A 23031-nucleotide genomic window follows, 5' to 3' on the forward strand; every position below is an offset into this window, starting at 1 on the left:
ATTTTATTCCCCAAACCCGAATCAACCACTTTCTGGTATAAATCATTATAAGCTAGTTTTGCCTGTTCTTGAATTTCATATAAACGGGCTTATGTTGTATGTATTTTTTGGAGGGAGATCCTCTTTCTTTTATTTAACACTAGAGGCCCGGTGCACAAAAATTTGTGCACTCGGGGGGGAGGGGGCGTCCCTCAGCCCGGCCTGTGCCCTCTCGCAGTCTGGGACCCCTCGGGAGATAACGCCCTGCTGGCTTAGGCCTGCTCCCAGGTGGCAGAGGGCAGGCCCAATCCCTAGGTGCAGCCCCTGGTCGGGCTCAGAGCAGGGCCGATTGGGGAGTTGGGGCACCGCCCCCTGTCATGCACAGAGCAGGGCGGATCAGGAGGTTGCGATGCCACCCTCAGGCACGCTCAGGGTAGGGCCGATTGGGGGGTTGGGGCACCGCCCCCTGTCACACTCAAGGCAGGGTTGATGGGGAGGTTGCGGCGCCACCCCCTGTCACACACAGAGCAGGGCCCATCAGGGGGTTGGGGCGCTGCCCCCTGTCACACTCAAGGCAGGGTCGATGGGGCGGTTGCGGCGCCACCCCCTGTCACACACAGAGCAGGGCCAATCAGGGGGTTGGGGCGCTGCCCCCTGTCACGCACAGAGCAGGGCCCATCAGGGGGGTTGGGGCGCTTCCCCCTGTCACGCACAGAGCAGGGCCGATCAGGGGGTTGAGGAGCTCCCCCCTGTCACTCACAGAGTAGGGCCGATAGGGGAGTTGGGGCACCGCCCCCTGTCACACACAGAGCAGGGCCAATCAGGGGGTTGGGGCGCTGCCCTCTATCACCCACAGAGCAGGGCCGATCAGGGGGTTGGGGCGCCGCCACTGTCACACTCAGGGCAGGGCCAATGGGGAGGTTATGGCTCTACCCCATCACACACAGAGCAGGGCCCGTGGAGTGGGGGTTGGGGCGCCGCCCTCTATCACCCACAGAGCAGGGCCGATCAGGGGGTTGGGGCACTGCCACTCTCACACTCAGGGCAGGGCCGATGGGGAGGTTAAGGCTCTACCCTGTCACACACAGAGCAGGGCTGATCAGGGGGTTGGGGCGCTGCCCCCTGTCACACACAGAGCAGGGCCGATCAGGGGGTTGGGGCACCGCACCCTGTCACACACAGAGCCGCAGGGCGATCAGGGGGTTGGGGAGCTCCCCCCATCAGGCACAGAGCAGGGCTGATCAGGGGGTTGGGGCGCCTTCCCCTGTCACGAACAGAGCAGGGCGGATAGGGAGGTTGTGGCCCCGCCCCGTCACACACAGAGCCGCAGGGCGATCAGGGGGTTTGGGTGCTGCCCCCTGTCACACTGATCCCAGTGCCGGGAGGCCTCTCGGCTCCGCTGATCCTGGTGCTGGGAGGTGTATTACCCTTTTACTATATAGGATAGAGGCCTGGTGCATGGGTGGGGCCGGCTGGTTTGCCCAGAAGGGTGTCCTGGATCAGGGTGAGGGTCCCCACTGGGGTGCCTGGCCAGTCTGGGTGAGGGGATGATGGCTGTTTGCAGCTGGTCACACACCCTTCAGGGTGGGGGTCCCCACTGGGTGCCTGGCCAGCCTGGGTGAAGGAATGATGGCTGTTTGCAGCTGGTCACACACCCTTCAGGGTGGGGTTCCCCACTGGGGTGCTTGGCCAGTCTGGGTGAGGGGCTGAGGGCTGTTTTCAGGCTGGCGGGTGACTGAAGCTCCCAACCACTCCTTTTTTTCTTTTTTTTTTTATTCTGGTCCAGCTTTAGCTTTGAGGCTTGGCTCCAGCTCTTAGACCTCTGCTGCTGAAAGCAGGTTTCTGGCCTTTGTTTACCTTCTGTATTTGAAACAATGTTGCGATCCTGCTGGCTGAAGCCCGACGGACTAAAGCAGGTTTCTGGGGTTTTGTTTAGCTTCTATATTTGTAACATAGTTGCTTAGAGTTGCAGCTCAGAGGCTGGCAGCGGCAGGCGGGGAACATTGGAGTCCTCCGTCACTGAAGCAAGCAAGCCTCATGTTCGCTTTAAGCTGCCTGGCTGCCTGCCGCCATCTTTGCTGGCAGTTAATTTGCATATTACCCTGATTAGCCAATGGGAAGGGTAGTGGTTGTACGCTAATTACCATGTTTCTCTTTTATTAGATAGGATAATAGTTTTGAGATCAGTCATGTTTTTGTGTATGTCAGTATATACCCAGCAAAGTCCCCTCATGTCTCACTGATGATGATTTGATCATTTGTTCCTTCCCAAGCCTGTAACAAAAAGGAACATTTACCATCATTTGTCTAGCTAATTAAGATCCATCTCCTGGGCTCAGGGATTGGGTCACCTTCTCTGATCCTGGGTCCTCAGAGGAAGGCAAACACAAAAGTTAATTCTTTTTTTATTGCTGAGTAGTATTCTATATTGAATATGCCACAGTTGATGTAGTCATTCTCTTGAGCCCCTAGATTTTGAACAATTTTTAAAATATGGGTATCGCCCTAACCGGTTTGGCTCAGTGGATAGAGCGTCAGCCTGCAGACTCAAGGGTCCCAGGTTCAATTCTGGTCAAGGGCATGTACCTTGGTTGCAGGCACATCCCAGTAGGGAGTGTGCAGGAGGCAGCTGATCTATGTTTCTCTCTCATCAATGTTTCTTTTTTTGTTTTTTTTAACATGATATCAACTTCTTTTATTAATATAAAAGATACATGAGGGATGTTGTTCTAATTTTCAGCACATAGCCTGCATCTATATACTCTTCTTTTTTTTTTAATTAAATCTTTATTGTTCAGATTATTACATTTGTTCCTCTTTTTCCCCCCCATAACTCCCCTCCACCGAGTTCCCACCCCACCCTTCACCCTCACTCCCCACCCACTGTCCTCATCCATAGGTGCATGATTTTTGTCCAGTCTATTCCCGCATTCCCCACACCCCTTTCCCCGCCAAAAACAGTCAGTCCATTCCCTTTCTATGCCCCTGATTCTGTTACAATCACCAGTTCATTCTGTTCATCAGATAATTTATTCACTTGATTTTTAGATTCACTTGTTGATAGATGTGTATTTGTTGTTCATAATTTGTATCTTTACCTTTTTCTTCTTCTTCCTCTTCTTAAAGGATACCTTTCAGCATTTCATATAATACTGCTTTGGTGGTGATGAACTCTTTAGCTTTTTCTTATTTGTGAAGCTCTTTATCTGACCTTCAATTCTGAATGATCGCTTTGCTGGATAAAGTAATCTTGGTTGTAGGTTCTTGGCATTCATCACTTTGAATATTTCTTGCCACTCCCTTCTGGCCTGCAAAGTTTCTGTTGAGAAATCAGCTGACAGTCATATGGGTATTCCCTTGTAGGTAACTGGGTTTCTTTCTCTTGCTGCTTTTAAGATTCTCTCTTTGTCTTTTGCTCTTGGCATTTTAATTATGATGTGTCTTGGTGTGGTCCTCTTTGGATTCCTTTTGTTTGGGGTTCTCTGTGCATCCTGGACTTGTAAGTCTATTTCTTTCACCAGGTAGGGGAAGTTTTCTGTCATTATTTCTTCAAATAGGTTTTCAATATCTTGCTCTCTCTCTTCTTCTGGCACCCCTATAATTCGGATGTTGGTATGCTTGAAGCTGTCCCAGAGGTTCCTTACACTATCTTCGTATTTTTGGATTCTTTTTTCATTTTGCTATTCTGGTTAGGTGTTTTTTGTTTCTTCATATTTCAAATCGTTGACTTGATTCTTGTGATCCTCTAGTCTGCTGTTGGGAGTCTGTATAATATTCTTTATTTCAGTCAGTGTATGCTTAATTTCCAGTTGGTCCTTTATCATAACCTCGAGGGTCTGACTAGATTTCTTGAGGATCTCACTACATTTATCGGCGGTCTCACCAGTCTTTTTGAGGGTCTTACTAAATTTATCAGTGGCTTCTAGAAAATTCTTGAAAAACCTTAAAAGTGTGGTTTTGAACTCTATATCCAGTAGTTTGCTTTCCTCCATTTCTGTCATTTGTGTCCTGTTTCTTTGTTTCTGCGTTTTTTATGCTTTCCTGTGTTGATAGAGTGGTTTTCTGTGCTAGGTGTCCTATAGGGCCCCGTGGTTCAGCCTCCCCAATTACTGGAGGTGGACACTCTTGGTGTACCCCCTTGTGGTCTTTTTCCCCCCAAGACTGTTTGTGCACAGTCTTGTTGTAGTTAAGCCTTGATTGTTGTCGGTAACACTGGGAGTGATTGACCTCCAGGCCAATTGGCTGTGAGAATCAGCTGTGTCTGCAGGGGGAGAACTGTGCTGGAGACACCCCTCCAGAGCAAGACTTGCTTCAATGGGGCTTTGGTGCTCACTGAGTCTGCCCCCTGAGTGTGTTCTCATCAATGTTTCTAACTTTCTATCCCTCTCCCTTCCTCTCTGTAAAAAATCAATAAAATATATTTAAAAAATAAAAATAAAATATGGGTATCAATTTGGAGTAATTTACTCTTTTTAAAAATATTATTTTTAATTGATTTCAGAGAAAGAAAGGGAGAGGGAGAGAGATGACAACATCAGTGATGAGAGAGAATCACCTTTTGGCTACCTCCTGCACACCCCCATAACCTGGGCATGTGCCCTGACTGAAATCTACCGTGACCTCCTGGTTCATGAGTTGAAGTGCAACCATTGAGCCACACCACTGGGCAGGAGTAATTTAGTCTTGATATACAAATTAGTAAAGGACTGGAAAGTTTACAGGTATTTTGCTATAGAGTATGTCAGCATTTTTAGCCTCTATATACTGTCTTTGTGCTTGCATTCTATTTGGCCATGGATTGAAAGAAAGAAAATGAAACTGCCCTTCTGTTTCTCAGTGTCCCTATATAATGTATTCTTTTTGGCCCAATGCCTAGAAAGTTGTTTATAGAGTTGATGGAAGGATATATAATATCACTGTGCTCTGGCAGGTACTTACCGTGGCAGTCAAAAAATTTATGGGGAATATGCAGTATTCTCTCTGAAAATTGCTAAATCTTGGCTCCCAGTCATCATCCCCTGTATCATCTTATTTCCTCACTCCCTCTCCTTGCCCCCCACTTCTGACAGCCCTCTCTGTGTAGCTTTGAGCCCACTCAGTGTCCTCAGGAGACATTCTGCCTTAAAATTGTGCTGTTTGCCTGGATGAAATGTACAATGTGCACAAATAGGTTGTAGGGAAGCACAAATCTCGGCTCTCCTGGGAATTTAATGTCTTTGCTTTGTTCTGGTCAAGTTGCATATGAAATAGTTCCTTTCTTCTCCCACCAAAAAACCTTCCAAGCCTCAGTTTCCTCTCTATACTAAAGCATGAAGAGTGAAAATTACTTCTCTGCCTTTTAAACCTTTTCTACTGGCTTTAGTCTCACTTTTTATTTTTAAAGCTTTTTTATTTTTAGGTGAATTAATTGTCTTGTCCCTGAGCTGCATCTTTTGCCTTTGTTTGGCCCAGAAAAATTTGTTTCCAGGAATCCTTATGCCTTAAAAGTAAGGAGAGCCTTCTGCATAGGTTTATAGGACTGGAAGTGACTATAGTTAAAGGTTATTTTGGAGGATGAAAGAGCTCAAGAAATTCTGTTTTGAGCTCAGTGTATCTTCTGATGAATCTTGACTCTAGAATAGTAACATTCTGACCCCTCATTATTTGCCTTTGTTAGCTTGAGGACAGCCTCTTAACCCTACAAGTAAAATGGTGGGGAGACTCAAGACCATGTGATATGAAGACCTGATTTAAGAAGCTGGGAATGTTTAGAAAATGAAGATAAAGTTGCCTCTGTAAGAGGCTGACATGGAAGTGAGATTAGGAAGATGAGTTTTGCCTTTATAATACACACACACACACACACACACACAGGTTTGTATCTAAAGGTAAAGACTTTCCCTTCACTAGAGGTATATACAAGTAGGGTCAGCGCAACCATTTTTCAGAGTTTCTGATGATTCAGGAACCTAACTGTGGAGGACTATGGATGCAGGAGGAGGGAGCTCAGTCACCTTGCAATTATGAGATTCCATGATTCCTTTGTGTCTTTTTATTTTTTTTTAATTAAATCTTTATTGTTCAGATTATTACATTTGTTCCTCTTTTTCCCCCCATAACTCCCCTCCTCCCAGTTCCCGCCCCACCCTCCGCCCTCACTCCCCACCCACTGTCCTCATCCATAGGTGCACAATTTTTGTCCAGTCTCTTCCCGCATCTCCCACCCCTACCCCCCCCAAGTATAGCCAGTCTATTCCCTTTCTATGTCCCTGATTCTATTATGATCACCAGATTATTTGTTCACTTGATTCTTAGATTCACTTGTTGATAGATGCATGTTTGTTGTTCATAATTTTTATCTTTACCTTTTTCTTCTTCTTCCTCTTCTTAAAGGATACCTTTCAGCATTTCATAGAATACTGGTTTGGTGGTGATGAACTCCTTTAGCTTTTCCTTATCTGTGAAGCTCTTTATCTGACCTTCAGTTCTGAATGATAGCTTTGCTGGATAAAGTAATCTTGGTTGTAGGTTCTTGGTATTCATCACTTTGAATATTTCTTGCCACTCCCTTCTGGCCTGCAAAGTTTCTGTTGAGAAATCAGCTGACAGTCGTATGGGTATTCCCTTGTAGGTAACTGGGTTTCTTTCTCTTGCTGCTTTTAAGATTCTCTCTTTGTCTTTTGCTCTTGGCATTTTAATTATGATGTGTCTTGGTGTGGTCCTCTTTGGATTCCTTTTGTTTGAGGTTCTCTGCGCTTCCTGGACCTGTAAGTCTATTTCTTTCACCAGGTAGGGGAAGTTTTCTGTCATTATTTCTTCAAATAGGTTTTCAATATCTTGCTCTCTCTCTTCTTCTGGCACCCCTATAATTCTGATGTTGGTACGCTTGAAGCTGTCCCAGAGGCTCCTTACACTATCTTCGTATTTTCGGATTCTTTTTTCATTTTGCTTTTCCAGTTGGGTGTTTTTTGCTTCTTCGCATTTCGAATCTTTGACTTGATTCTTGCGCTCCTCTGGTCTGCTGTTGGGAGTCTGTATAATATTCTTTATTTCAGTCAGTGTATGCTTAATTTCTAGTTGGTTCTTTATCACAACATCGAGGGTCTCATTAGATTTCTTGAGGATCTCACTACATTTATCGGCGGTCCCACCAGTCTTTTCGAGGGCCTTACTAAATTTATCGGCAGCTTCTAGACAGTTCTTGAGAGACCTTAAAAGTGTGGTTTTGAGCTCTATATCTTCCATTTCTGACATTTGCATCCTGTTTCTTTGTCTCCGCATTTTTTTATCTTTTCTTGGTGCACCCCCTAGTGGTCTTTGTGCACAGTCTTGTTGTAGTTAAGCCTTGATTGTTGTTGGCAATACCAGGGGTGATTTGACCTCCAGGCTAACTGGCTATGAGAGTCAGCTGTGTCTGCAGTGGGAGAGCTTCTGTGCTGGATCTCTAGGGCGGTGCTAATCTAGTGTTTGCCTGAGGCTATCCGGCAAATGGCTCTGAGCAGGGCTTGGGCGGGGCGGGTCCCCAGGGATCTACAGGGCGGGCCGGAGCGAGCAGTTATGGCTGCTCTCAGTTCCATCCCTAGGGTCTCTGCCTCACAGAGTCCCAGCAACCGCTGCAAACCTCGGAGAGAAAGCTGCCTTCGAGTTCCGACCGAAGCTAGACAGTCCCGCTTCTCCTGTTTGAGTCTGGGTCCCTAGAGACTCGCCCGGATCTGGAGCTCAGAGTCTGAAACTCCCTCCCAATTGAAAACAACAACCGCGCCCTCCGCCGCCAGCCCGCTCCGCGCGCACTCCGCACCTTAGTATTTCACTTCAGCACTGCGCCTCCTCTGAGTCTGGGTATGATATTCTCTTTCCTCCTAGTTGTAGAATTTCCACTCAGCCAGCCTTCCTGTGGTTCTGGATGATGTCCGTTCCGTCTTTTAGCTGTATTTTTGATTGGTTGTTCGAGGCAGCAATCTCCCGCGTTAACCTATGTCGCCATCTTGGTTTCTCTAGATACTCCTTTGGATATCCCTAGTTTGTGGATGGTTCATACCTGAAAAGAGGCCTTTGTATCTTTTTAAAAAATATATTTTTATTGATTTTAGAGAGGAAGTGAGAGGGAGAGAGAGATAGAAACATCAATGATGAGAGAGAATCATTGACCAGCTGCCTCCTGCACGCCCCCTACTGGGGATCAAGCCTGCAACCCAGGCATGTGCCCTTGACCGAAATGAAACCCAAACCCTTCAGTCCGCAGGCCTATCCACTGAGCCAAACCAGATAGGGCTCCTTTGTATCTTTGATAGACTTTTCATTTTCTTGCCTGGCCTTAGTTAGAAGCAGTATAGCCTAAAGGTTAAGAAAGCAAGCACTAGAGCTGTATTTCCTGACTTTGAGTTCTACTTGTTCCGTGTACCAGTTGTATGCCACTTAGCAAATTATTTAACTTCTCTGTGACTCAGTTTATTTATCTGTAAAATAGTGATGATAATAATATTTATCTCATAGGATTGTTGTAAGATTAAATGAGATACATAAAGCACCTTAGAATAGTGCCTGTAAACATTCCAAAATTTTTAGCTGATTATTATTATCTCTGTCCCTGTCAGTCATTTCTATGTGTGGAGCTAGGTTTCTCTGTCTGGTCCAGATACTCCCTCCTCCCTCTTTTTTTAATCCTCACCTGGAGATGTTTATTCATTTTTTTAGAGAGAGAAACATTGATATGACAGAAAAGTATCAATTGGTTACCTCTCATATGCACCCCAACTGGGGATCAAACCCACAACTTAGATATGTGCCCTGAGTGGGAATTGGACCCAAAACCTTTTCAGTGTACAGGAGGACATGCCAGTCAATCAAGCCACACCAGCCAGGGCTTAACATACCCTTTCTGACTATCTCGGGTGCTTTTAGCTACAAGGAACAGTAAACTCAACTCAAAATAGCTTAAATGATAAGAGGATTTGTGACCTCACACATCAAGAAGTACAGAGCTGGGGGGGTAGGCAGGGTCCAGATTGACTAATTCAATGTCTGTTCTGCACCACAGCATCAAGGATCCAGACTTATTCTCTCTGCTCTACCATCTTCCATGTGTTGGTAGGATGCTGCCACAGTCCAGGCATCATCTGCGTATAAGACAACCTTCAGCAGAAGATAACTACCTTTTTTTTATAGTGACCTTTTTTAAAAAAAATAATAATAATACAGTAGGAAGCTGTTCTTTGAAGGCACCCACCCAACAAAATCCTCTCATGTCTTAGTGTTGATGAGTCATTTATCCCTTCCCAAAACAGGAAAAAGGAAAAGGAATTACCACAATTGGCCCAGCTAATTAAAATCTTCCTCCTAGGTCTCAGAAATGTGATCATCTTCCCTGATCATGTGTCCTTAGAGGAAGGCAGACACCAGAAGAAAGTCTGGGATAGATTGAGTGTAGAAGAAAGAGGAGATTTAAGTAGTTAGCCAGTATAATGTGCTACTGTACCTTTTCTTCTGCTGCTTTATTTTTCCTCAGAGTACGAATTACTTTGTTTTACACAGCTCTTCAAGAGGCCAGTGACCTCAGTTGAAAGGACTCTCAAAATTATTAAAAATAGACTCATTAATCACTGTCTGTTTTATGGATGTCTTAAAGTATCTAAAGTGCAAGTTTTTCTGTTTCTCAATGAATGAAGGAAACCTGGAAACAATGTGGCTTCTTAAAATTTGAGTTAGAATATGTGACCCTATTCCAGTATGACTGTTAGAAAAATCATTTTTTGTTTGATTGGGTTTTTTTCCTTAGTGCTTTGGCTGAGCAACAGTGCTGGGACATCGTGAAGGTAGTCAGATAGTTGAGCCTTTTCTGACCCATGTGTGAACAGGAGTGGCAAAGTTGTCACTGATTTGAAGAAATATACCTATTTGATAATTGAGGACCATCCTGGAAAAAGAAACAACCAGCTGCTTTGTATTTTTCCATATTATACCCCCCTCTCCAGTTTTATTGCGATTTAATTGACATACAGCTCTGTGTAAGTTTAAGGTGTACCACATAATGACTTGACATATATATATTGTGAAATGATTACCACAATACATTTAGTTAACATCCATCTCCTCATATAGTTACCAAAAAATGTTTTTCTCCTTATAGTGAAAACTTTTTTAAGATCTACTTAGTCTCTTAAGTCTTTTCAAATATACCATACACAATGTTAACTATAGTCATTATGCTATACATTAAATACCTAGTATTTCTTTATCTTATAACTGGAAATTTGTACCTTTTGACCACTTTCATCCAATTCCACCACCTCCCCACCCCTCAACTTCTCTTTTTGACAGAGAAATCTGTGTGAGGCTATTTAAGCCTAAAAAAGAAAAATGTTGGTCTATCATGTGAAAAAGAAGTAAACTTAATTTTGTGTGATCCTAAGGCAGATTTAGAATAAAGATTGAAGCAGTTTGTAGTCTGTGGTAGGGTGCAACTACAGTATATAACAGTTAAAACTGTTTAAGAATTAGTGAAATTATCTGTCCCAGGAGTTTTCCAGGAGCTCTTCTTTGGGGGCATGAGGGGAGATTGCATGAGGTGATATCTAAGAACTTTTCTGATTCTGATCATAATTGATGTTTTCAAGCTAAGGGATATGGAGAGGGCATGCACCAAGTTTTACTATATTTCAAACTGAAGAGAATGGAGGCTTGATTTACTCATGGAGAGGGGAGGTGGATAAATATATGTGTATATGCAGTTCTTATGTACAACCAATGATCCATAAAGCTGTGTAGGTTATAACTCTTTTTATAGAAGTCTCTAGGTACTGAGTCAATTAATTAAAAAATAGAACATCGGCCATTTTCTTTTGTAGTCAGTTTCTTCCCACACTTCTCATCTTTAAATTCAGATGTATGACTATGATTGTATGAATGACTTTCTGGCCTTTTAAAGGGAATTTATCTAGCACTATGCAAACTAAGTTTCTAGACAGCTGCTCAAGAGCCGCCACAAGGTAAACAAAGCAATGATCTTGCAGACTATCTTATGCCAGGATGAACTTACCTGTGCTTCTTAAGAGTCTTAGTCTTTGGGTCTTAGCCGTTAAACTGATTTGAAAAATGAAAAAATGTCTAGTGTGAAAGGTTTTTTTAAAGCATTGCTGATTGTTTAGCTCATTTCTAGGGCTACATGGAATAGACATGACATTTGGGAGAGTTTTCAGTCTATTTTTAAAGGAGGGAAAGTATTCAGGATTAAAATACAGTCATTAACCATGTAAGGAGAAACCTCTGCAAACCATTGTTAGAGCTAAGCATGTTTGACTTCAGTGATTGAGGACATGAATCTGTGTAGAGCATTAACTTCTGTTTCTAAATGTATACTTGGGCCCTAGCCGGTTTGGCTCAGTGGATAGAGCGTTGGCCTGTGGATTCAAGGGTCCCAGGTTCAATTCCGGTCAAGGGCATGTACCTTGGTTGCAGGCACATCCCCAGTAGGGAGTGTGCAGGAGACAGCTGATCGATGTTTCTCTCTCATCAATGTCTTACTCTCTATCCCTTTTCCTTCCTCTCTGTAAAAAATCAATAAAATATATTTTTAAATGTATACTTGGAAAAGTGTGTTGACTTCATTACAGGACTTCCCAGGTAGCAATAGTAAGTGATAAAGAGCCGGCCACCCCTGCACTACAGATACTCTGTATCCGTGGAATGCAGTAGAATGACTGAATAAAAATAGTGAATAGCAAAGAAAAGATTCTCCCTTCCTCCGGGGAGAGACCCAGTCTTTCTGAAGGACATATAACTAGAGTACTCTTTTTGCTTTTTCAGCTTGCTTAAGGTAAAGGAAAAAATTAAGATTCTATAACCATTTTTTTATTTTGCTGCTTTTTGATGGGGGAGAGGCTTGAAGTTGGTAACAATGTTGTGGTTTGTGATAGCTGTGGAATTTCTCCCTTAGGAAAGGAGATCGGTCCTCTCTGTTAGTGAATGGAGCTTTATAATATACTAGAGGCCCTATGCACGAAATTCATACAAGAGTAGGCCTTCCTCCAATGGACACAAGACACTGGGGGGCGGGGGGGGGGGGCATGTGCTGGGGAGTAGGGGAGGCCGGGGGAAGGTCAATGGGGAAAAAAAGGAGACATATATACTACTGTTCGTAATACTTTAAACAATAAAATTAAATTAAATTAAACTTTTTAAAAAAGAGTAGGCCTTCCTTCTCCCGGCTGTTGGCACCAGCTTCTCTCTGGCCGCCGGCAGGCACCCAGGAGCCTGGGCTTCCCTCCGTCCGGAAGGTCATCCGGTCTAATTAGCATATTATGCTTTTATTATTATAGATTTTTCTTTCTGGAGAGTCTAGTGAGTTAACTCTTTGAAGTGCTCAAGCTAAAAATGTGTGCAGATTGCTGTAGGGAACAAGGGAGGGAAATAGGTGCCAAGAGGAGTCATACTACATTACTTTAGAACCAAATCCTGGTGACTCTCAAAATAATTGTGCTGAGTAAAAGAATCCAGATAATTATGACTAAAATTCTAGAAAATGGAGACGAATGTGTAGTGCCAGCAGATCAGTGGTTGGCTGGGAAAGGCAGGGAAGGGAGGAGGGATTTACCAAAGAGAAGGGGCAAAGTTTGGGATGATAAATGTGCTTATTATTTTGGTTGTGGTGATGGTTTCACAAATATATGCATGTGAAATCATTGTAACTCATTAAACTGTACATTTTAACTATATGCAGTTTATTGTATAAAGTTTTACCTCAATAAAGCTTTTTTAAAAAGGAAAATAAACAGCCCTAGCCGGTTTGGCTCATTGGATAGAGTGTCGGCCTGCGGACTGAAGGGTCCTGGGTTCGATTCCAGTCAAGGGCATGTACCTTGGTTGCAGGTTCCCTGGCCCTAGTCAGGGTGCTTGCAGGAAGTAACCAATTGATGTGTCTCTTTCACATCGATGTTTCTCTCTGTCTCTCCCTCTCCCTTCTATTCTCTCTAAAAATCAATGGAAAAATATACTCAGGCGAGGATTAACAAAACAACAACCAAAAGAGGAAAATAAACAGATCCAAAGATAGTGTTTGTCAGAGGGCCTTTTTCTGGGTTATAGGGAAGCCACTGAAGACTTGTATGTGCAATACAAGTCTTGTGTGATGTGTTAAGTATGAATACACACCTCTTATTTAATGCATTTGATGTTTCTTTAGGAGTCCATAGAGCCTACTGTATTCTATTGAAGAAGATGTCTAATAGTAACACTACTCAAGAGACCCTGGAAATAATGAAAGAATCAGAAAAAAAACTGGTAGAAGAATCTGTAAGCAAAAACAAGTTTATATCTAAGACTCCAAGTAAAGAAGAAATTGAGAAAGAGAGTGAAGATACCAGTTTGCGTCAGGAGACACAGGTAAGGATTAGAAGTGCATATATGCACACTCTTTTTTTTTTTTTTTAATATATTTTATTGATTTTTTACAGAGAGGAAGGGAGAGAGATAGAGAGTTAGAAACATCGATGAGAGAGAAACATCGATCAGCTGCCTCCTGCACATCCCCCACTGGGGAAGTGCCTGCAACCCAGGTACATGCCCTTGACCGGAATCGAACCTGGGACCTTTCAGTCCGCAGGCCGACGCTCTATCCGCTGAGCCAAACCGGCTTTGGCTATGCACACTCTTTATACCTGAATAGAAGGGTCTTTATAGGTGGCGTTGGGGGATCTATAGGAAGCCAGTCACTTATAAGAACACTTGATTCTCCCTAAAAACCCAACTTCAGCTCTCAAGAAATATCTCCCTCCCTTTTTGCCATAGATTCCATAATGAAGTTGAAAGAAGACAAGAGTGAAAGCCCTAACCCATTTAGATCTGAGTTACACTGCTTCTTGCTATATTTTGATATTTTTTAACTATCAAAAAATAAACTGTAGCCCTGACCGGTTTGGCTCAGTGGATAGAGCGTCGGCCTGTGGACTGAAGGACTGAAGGGTCCCAGGTTCGATTCCGGTTAAGGGCATGTACCTTGGTTGCGGGCACACCCCCAGTAGGGAGTGTGCAGGAAGCAGCTAAATCGATGTTTCTCTCTCATCGATGTTTCTAACTCTCTATCCCTCTCATTCTCCCTTCCTCTCTGTAAAAAATCAATAAAATATATTTTAAAAAATAATAAAATAAAAATAAACTGTATACAAACACATATTTAACAAGTCATAATATGGCTCATACAAGAAACTCTTAAAACTGGGGCTGCCTGGTTTTACACAGTGTTAAATTCATATCCTGATTGTGTTAAAGCAGTCAGCATTTTCTGGTTCAGAAATAGTCTCTGAACTTGCTACTTGGAAAATGTAAGTGGGAGGAATTTCACTCTTTGGTTGCAATGTTCTTCATCCAGATTCATATGACAGTGCAGACATGATAGCGGTAGGTGATGGTCAGCTGAGCTTCCTTCAGGGCTCCTCTGTACCCAGGCATCCCAGACTCTGAGTCTCATCTAGCTTACTTGTTCCAGTCCTTCTCTACTTCCGTGGTCACTGCTGGTTTCCTCTGTTATCCTAGCCCAAATTACATATAACCTTTCCTTCATGCCCAGCAGTGAAACTAGTATTTATTATATGCTTAGGAAATAGACTGTTAACTCTAGTAAATTAGTTTAAAAAGCAGTAGCACCAACATTTTGGAGAGTCTGGAAACTTAAAGCATAATTTCCCTTGACAACCCAATACACCTAGGCCTTGTCTTCTTTAAAGATTAAAACAGCAATAACATAAAGAGATGAATTAAAATCAGACAGCTCTTTGAAATATTATGTTCTCTAGCTGCCTGCTTTTCTGTCTTTCCTCTTAACAGTTTGCCAGATCTCTGTCCTGGCTGCTTTTCCTTCCATTATCTTGCATGTGAGTTGTCATTCCTTGCCTATCCTTCCAGAGTTTGTGGAGACAGTCTGCCACTGTTTCATCTATACTTCTAGCCTCCACTGGTACCAATAATGAATTTTAATTCGCTAGGGAAGATATATGAAGAATGTTTAATTATGCACTGTCATGGTACTTGGAAGATGATAATTAAATGAACTTTTGGGTCCAAGTTACTCTGTTCTCAGGAGATTATTTTAAGCTGTGTTCTGAACTCCTATTTTATGTATTTCTTTAAGACAGGTAGAAAAGAAAGGATGTGTATAGGTTTTATATGCCTTATGGACACTCACTTGGTTTAAAAATGTCTTCACATAGATATACAAATAGTTGGACAGGGAGAAGGGAACCTGTTTCCCCTCTGACTCCTTTGCAGCTCCTTAGAGCAGGTGGAGCTGCTGCTGCCATCTACTGGAGCCCCTGCTCCTTCTACAAAGTCTCCAGTCTTTTTGGCCACCCTTTGGAAGCCCTCTCCCCTCTACCATTTCCCAAAAGATCATGTACCCCTTCAACAACACTAAAGGTGCTATTCTTTTCCCTACCTTCCCCCTGACTCACACTCTAGAAGTCTCCCCAAGAATCTTACTGATGCTGTCAAGGGAGCGCCTGTTATGCACTGGAGGTGAAAAGTTTGGGGGAAGGGGACTTTGATTACTTATACTGTGTGAAACATATTCTTGGAGTCAGCAATTGGAGCTCAAAACATCTTTTGCATGGAAACAGTGCTATAAAAGGCAGGTTCTGAGATTCAGTTTAGAATGGGCAGACTCTGACTTTTAACATATATTGAACTTAGATGGGTCCTTCAGTTAACCAACTGGTTATGGCCTCCTAGCTGGACTTTCTGCCTTTAAAATTGTAATTCCTTCTGATTCATTTACCATACTGCTTTAGAAAGATGGTTGTGAAATAAAGATCTGATTGTGTTAATTCTCCTCAAACTTTCTGTGTGTCTTATTGCCCTAGGCTAAGTCCCAGATTTGTCAGCCTTACATATTGTGACCTAGTCCCTTACCTGCCAATCATCCACCTCTGGCGTCCTATGCTTCAGCCTATGTGATAGGAATCCTTGACCTTGTTATAAATAGAGACTGAAAAGTTTTGGGAAAACATGCTTTTGTACAAGCTTTCTCTGCCTAGAATGCCCTCCTTTGTATTCTTTCCCTGGTCTCCTCCAGCCCCTAAATCCCCTCTGCCAACATCTGTCTAATATCCATTTATCCTTCAAAACTCAATCCAAATGTGTCTTTCTCCCAGAAGCCTTCCTTGACAACCTTACTCACCTATTGCAGATCTATATTGTATAATTCTTCAATTAATGTCTATCTTCTCCACAGAACTCTGAGGCCCAGGATTAGGTCAGTTTGGGCTTATCATTGTATCTCTAAGGCCCAACACAGTTCCTTACAGGCACTCAATATTGCTAAGGTCTGACTTTGACACTTATGCTGTGTGTTCCTGTAGCACTCCACAAGAACCTCTATAATATACTTAATGTACTATATTGTAATTGTCTATTTGTCTTCTTCAACAGGATTATGAGTTCCTTTTTGACAAGGTTTGTGTCTTTTATCTCTGTATCCTCTAGTAGTTAGCATGGTGTCTAGTAGATATATTATGCTTTTAATATATATTTGACTATTGAATGAAAACTATCCATTCTGGAAAATAAGCAGATTTATACATACATTGCTGTAGGGTTATAAATTGATAAAACCTCATTGAAAGGCAATTGGTAATACTTTACCGTATAAAATTTTTAAGTGGATAAAAATATACTTTATTTTTAGGTATACTCAGTGTATGGTCATTGAAACATTGTTTATACTAACAAACATTCAGAAACTTCCAAAATGGTGCAATTTAAGGGATTGGTAAAATAAGTTATAAAACAGCCATACAATGGAATACCATGTAGCCATTAATAAAGACAGTAGATCTTCTATAAAATGATATCCATGAAAAAAAAAATAGTTTAAAAGCAAGGTTCAGAGAAATGTGTACAACCTACTTCTATTTGGTTTAAAAACAAATAAACTTGTGTGTATACACATGTACGATAAGCTTATATGCATAAAAGATCTCTGGAAAGATTATAAGAAATTCAGTATTAATTGAGAGAACCAGGTAGCTGGAGGACAGATGCCCCCATTAATACCTCTTGAATGTTTGTGTTATTACCTATCTGAAAAAATAATGACAAAATACTATTTCATATTCCTGGACTCTTACTCTTCCCTTACTGTAAGATCTTGCCACTGACCAGATCCACCATCATTGTCATTTCTTACTCTTTCCATTCACTCTTCCGGTTCTCCATTTTGCATTGTAGTTGTCTTGTTCAGTAACTAGAGAAGACAACGAAGAAAAGGAAATCCTCACCTACCCAGGAGTGTGCTGGTACTCTGACTCTGTCTTGTTTTCCCTCCCCAACCCACCTGCCTCAGTTCTCTTCTACTCCAGTGCCAGTGAGTTCCATTCTAATCATCTCAGAAGCCCTACGTACCTCATCCCGTACATAACCCTACCCAGCCTCTTTCCAAAAGCCGCATTTTGACTTTTCAGCTGTTCAGAAACTTCATCAATTAATTAGTTTTTTCTTCCCTCCTCCAACCTCAGGCCCTCATCCTTCATCTTCTACCCTACTCCTTACCCATTCTCCTTATCCTCCCTTTGCTCCGGAGGTCTTATCCATATCTTTCATTCTCCCTACTTTTTATCCTGTCCCATCTTGTATTCCTGACCCAGGCAGTCTATAATAAGAGCCACCACCAGGAGCTTAGAACTGGGACAATTGTCGGAGGAAGATGGTTGACAAGATCTTTATTCCATTTCTGCAGCAATACAGATAGGTGATTTGGATATTTCAGATTGGAACTCTGAATGGATTGTCCTATAAAGATATTATTATAAGTGATGGTTAGGTGTCATATTTCATGTCCACAAGTATCATAAACAAGAGTGTTCTGTGGTTTACCCAAAAGTAATTTTTATCAATCTGTGGAATAGGCCAACCAGTCAATATCTTCCTACTTTTTGTCTGCATGGTGAATGGTGATTTTTCTGTAAGTGGCCTGTAGTGGCTTCTGTGTCATGGTTGCTAGAGTTATAGCATAGGGGAATAACCACACCAAGTGGGTCTCATCATAATTTGGCTATGTAACAGTTTTGCAGTTAGTGCTTTCTCTTTGTAAACTTGTATTGCTTTTAACTTGTGTTGATTTTCCCCACCTTTAATATTTTCTAATCCCCTTCTAACAGAGGCGGACATCCAACCATGGTCATGCCAGGAAAAGAGCCAAGGTGAGCACCTTTTCTCTATAATTTCTTTCCTGGTGTTATTAGTAATACATTTTACAAATAAACTTATCACTAATATCTCATTTATTTGCATTATACATAGGCGAAGGTTTCTGCCTAATTGTGAATATACATACACATGTACACACAGAGAGACATGCATGCATACATATCCTATTGTAAGATCTGGCTATATTTTTCTCCATTATCTCTGGTTCAGCCACATGTATTTCTGTTAACTGTGGGATACCCACAAAAGCCTGAGCAAATTGGTCCTAGTTCTACTGTAATGCTAGTTTCTCTACTCAGCTCTGGCTTCTCTGAGAATAGCTGCTATATGAGTCCTACTTTTTTCCCGCAACATTTTTTTCTTTATGAATTTTTTTTTTAGATTAATCATGCCCCATTGGTAGAAATGATTCAAGATTTTGAACATCCTAAAAATATAGCCCTTTTTTAAAATATATATTTTACTTTTTAGGTTGGACAAGGAGGAAGACTTAGTTTTTAATCATTGTATGATAAAATTAGCACATCACAGATTATTTTAAGTAGTGTTACCAGGAAGGACTGTATATTATTAGTATGTGCTAGCATATTAATTTTAGTTGGAAAACTGTAAAATGTTAAACTTTTCTTGCAGTGGGAAGAATTATCACCAGAAGTAATAATTAAGGGTATCCATCCTTTTCCCCCAGAAAAATAATGGCAGAATTTGAGAGTGGCCCAGCCATTTTGTTGCTTGGGTTTAAAGAAGGCCACTATATATGATAAATCTGCGTCTTGCTTTATATGGCCTAATCCACAGTGATGTTCTTGACATTAAAGTTCTATCAGAGGGTGTTCACTGCAATGTCACTTCTTCCTGAACTTTTTTCTTTTTTTTTTTAATATATATTTATTGATTTCAGAGAGGAAGGGAGAGGGAGATAGATAGAGATAGAAGCATCAATGATGAGAGAGAACCACCGTTTGACTGCCTCCTGCATGCCCCCCACCTGGGATCGAGCCTGCAACCCAAGCATGTGCCCCTGACTGAAATCGAACCTGGGACCCTTCAGTCCGCAGGCTGCTCTATCCGCTGAGCCAAACCACCTAGGGCAGTGGTCGGTCGGCAAACTGCAGCTCGCGAGCCACATGCAGCTCTTTGGCCCCTTGAGTGTGGCTCTTCCACAAAATACCTCGTGCGGGTGCGCATGTACAGTGCGATTGAAACTTCGTGGCCCATGCGCAGAAGTCAGTTTTCGGAAAGGAGATAGACGAAACAAGTATACAAGATGAGTGTGGACGGGAGAGTTGGAAGGGGTTGACCTCAGCAAACGTACCTCAATCAGATTGAGGACGTTTTTAGCAAAGGCCAGCTTAGGAGTACCCTAATTAAGTTAATAACAATGTACCTACCTACATAGTTTAAGTTTAAAAAATTTGGCTCTCAAAAAAAATTTCAATCGTTGTACTGTTGATATTTGGCTCTGTTGACTAATGAGTTTGCTGACCACTGACCTAGGGCCTTCCTGAACTTTTTGAGTTAAGTAAGATAGTTATTATCTTCATTTTACAGTTGAGGAAACTTGGGCTTATAGCGACTGAGTGTGTTTGACAAAGGACATTTATTAGTAAGTGGCAGAACTAGGCTTGAAATCAGTTCTTCAGACTTACAAGTTTTTTATTTGTTTTGTTTTTGTTAATCCTCACCCGAGGATATTTTTTCATTGAGTTTTTTTGTTTGTTTGTTTTTTTAAGAGAGAGTGAAAAAGGAGGAGGAGAGAGAGAGACATTGATGTGAAAGAGACACATTGATTGGTTGCCTCCCATTGACGACCCCACCAGGAGGGATATCCAACATGCAATCCAAGTATGTGCCCTTGATCAGGAATCAAACCTGTGACACTTCGGTGCTTGGGCTGGCGCTCTAACTTAGCCAAATGGTCCAGGACAGACTTGCAAATATTTTTCACTATACTGCGCTACATAGAATACATATACCAAGTTTTGTACTTTTGTATTCATGGTAAACCTCGATTGTATTGTAAGAACTCAGTAAATGTGTATAGGTAAATTTCTTATAAGTCACTCTATGGCAGTGGTTCTCAACCTTCCTAACGCTGCAACCCTTTAATATAGTTCCTCATGTTGTGGTGACCCCCAATTTAATTGTTAAAATTAAACATAATTAAAGCATAGTGATTAATCACAAAAACAATATGTAATTATATATGTGTTTTCCGATGGTCTTAGGCGACCCCTGTGAAAGGGTCGTTTGACCCCCAAAGGGGTCGCGACCCACAGGCTGAGAACCGCTGCTCTGTAGTTTTTGACTTTGAAGATCCCTAGGAGAGCAGTGATTTGCAAAATGAATTTCAGACCTTTTTGGGATTCTCCCACCAGTAGAAATAAACCGAATGGATTCACTTTTTATCACATTAATTCCCAATTGTTAGAATGGTTTTCTACCTTTCTCCTTATTCTTTTCTTAGACACTTCTTTCCATCATTACCACCTAAGGTTTAGAGTCATTTAGCATTTCTGTCTACTGTACACTAGGCACTATTTATGATACGTATGTTTATATACTTTATGTCATCTAATTCTCACAACAGCTCTTTAAGTATTTTTATCACAGTTTTATTGAAAAACGGAGACCCAGAGAGGTCAAGTAATTAGTTCAAGTTCTTGTAGTCCATATGCAAAAAAACAAGAGTTAAAGCTAGGGCTTCTGGTTCTTAAATCTGGGGTCTTTCTACTAAGGTCTACTGTTGTGTATTCTCAGTAAACTTATGAGTCTGAAATTGGAGCACTGGGCTGAAGAGAGAAGGGGGTGGAAATGGGAGGGCCAAGTGAAGTGGTTTTCCTATCTGTCTAAAGTAGCCTTTTTGTTTTTATATGTCTACTGTTATAAGCAGGAGAATTATCTTTCTTTGGGGGTGGGGAGAATTATCTTTCAAGTGAATCAGGAACTGGCAAGTAGGATCTGTTTTTTAAAAAACCTTATTTAATAGAAGCAGCAACAGAGCCAAAGAGGATGTCCATCATTCAGCCAAAAGCTTTCTGAATGTCTGCCAAGGGAATATATATGTTATTTGTTTTTTCTCAGTCTAATTCCAAGCTCAAGTTGGTACGCAGTCTGGCAGTGTGTGAGGAGTCTTCTGCCCCATTTGCTGATGGGTCACTAGAAACCCAGGTAGGTCCTTTATAAGAGTAAGTGTAGCTTTTGAGTTTGGCAGTTGTTTTGTAAACTAGTATAGCAACCACATCAACATTAGGCTTGGAAATCAGAAGCTTCGATACAAGCCGTTATAGTAAAGCATGGCCTGGGTGAGATCATGAAGTATAGATCTTCACACCTGGACCACCCACGATGATGCAGACAAGCTGATCCCAGGGCTGGATATTATTTTCCCACCCACACCCCTTCCCTCTGGTGGTTAGAACCATTTCCATCTAATTCTTATACCAAGAACTGCCAGTGTAACTTGAGCTGCCTATATAATATAAGGCTGTGATTGTAGAAAAGGTTTGGCCTTTATCCTTTTTTTAAAACAAAAGCTAAAACAATTTAATTAATAAAATACCCTCTTCTATAAGAGAATGCTACCACCCCAAGATTTATCTTCTCTGAGATTTAATGGGGTTACAGGAGAATTAAAATCCATTTCCCTTTGACTATATTTCTCTTTACTCTTGTCCAAGGATATAATTCAATTGCACATCAGCTGCCCCTCTGACAAAGAGGAAGAAAAGTCCACAAAGGATGTCTCTGAAAAGGAAGACAAGGACAAAAACAAAGAAAAGGTTCCAAGGAAGATGCTATCTAGAGGTGAGGACTTTCCCTCTTTCTTAATCTGTTCTAGGGCCTGGCTCTTCAGTGCCCTTTCTTCCATCTTGAAGTCTGGCATCTGCTGGCCTAACTGACCCAACAGTTCATTGTGTCCTATGGACTTCATGGTTGCTTGAGAAGGTACCTAACAAAGTTACTTTCTTTGCTGCTTTATCCAACCCTGTCTTAGGGGCTCATGTCATACCACAGAGAGCTGCTCCATTAACATTGGTGCTACCCATAGGAAGACGTAGTCAATTCTGATTTTATTTTTGCTTTGGAATAAACAGTGACATGGATCATCGCTGGTTGCAGCTCCTCCAGATACCTTTCATATTTTGGGATGATTAAAGTAACTATTTTTAGCAGTGCAGATTTGCATATTATTATTAAGTTCTCTTTGGCTTTAAACTCTTGGGCTGATAGAAAAAAGACATGGTCCCATAAAATGATAGTTGAGAGGAAAAAAGCAACCATGGAATTAAAATGTTATAAAAAAAATCATATAAATAATCAACATTTGAGCATATTTGCTGAGATTATGCAAAATTCAGCCTTGATTGCCCTTACCTGGACCTTATTTTCCTTAAGTAGAATAAAAACAGCTTTGTTTTGGTGAGGGCATTCAGTAAATACTGATGGTAAGGTGGCTTTTCACTATAATCCTGATGCAAAACTATGACTTATATTCTACCTTCTATAATTGTCATGAGGAATCTGGGGGGGCTGGCAAATCAAAGTCATTCTGGTTTTTAAGCTAAAACCCCTAACATTTGATTCTACTTTCCTGCTCTCATCTCTCCTGATCAGGTTGTAGGCTTCTGCTTGGGATTAGATGTTATGCAAGGCAATTTCATTTATTTTAAATTTATTTTGTTGCGGTGGTTTTAGACTCCAGCCAAGAATATACGGACTCCACTGGAATAGACCTACATGAATTTCTTGTAAACACACTGAAAAAGAACCCAAGGTAATAGCATGATTTGATGAATGGGGCAAAGGGGCCAGCAGCCAGAAGGATACCCAAAGGCCAGGTAGCTTCTCCGATTTTTCCATTAGAATCTCAGGATACCC

General features: G+C 41.8%; 1 protein-coding gene across 25 annotated transcripts in view; it reads left to right on the forward strand.

Moving 5' to 3' along the window:
* R3HDM2 (R3H domain containing 2) overlaps positions 1-23031 on the forward strand; it is a 179713-nt gene that overhangs the window by 118127 nt on the left and 38555 nt on the right. For 16 of the 25 annotated variants that reach the window (XM_036297268.1, XM_036297251.1, XM_036297250.1 and 13 more), the window contains 6 exons: positions 13136-13335; positions 16375-16398; positions 18102-18143; positions 21235-21321; positions 21831-21957; positions 22849-22927. In XM_036297268.1, the coding sequence (XP_036153161.1) occupies positions 13171-13335; positions 16375-16398; positions 18102-18143; positions 21235-21321; positions 21831-21957; positions 22849-22927 (524 nt within the window). In that variant the 5' untranslated portion in view covers positions 13136-13170. The remainder of the gene's footprint in view (positions 1-13135; positions 13336-16374; positions 16399-18101; positions 18144-21234; positions 21322-21830; positions 21958-22848; positions 22928-23031) is intronic. The other 9 variants (XM_036297244.1, XM_036297247.1, XM_036297260.1 and 6 more) reach the window with 1 other exon arrangement.

Source organism: Myotis myotis, unplaced genomic scaffold (genome assembly GCF_014108235.1).
Source record: "Myotis myotis isolate mMyoMyo1 unplaced genomic scaffold, mMyoMyo1.p scaffold_m19_p_3, whole genome shotgun sequence".
Classification (NCBI taxonomy): Eukaryota; Metazoa; Chordata; class Mammalia; order Chiroptera; family Vespertilionidae; genus Myotis; species Myotis myotis.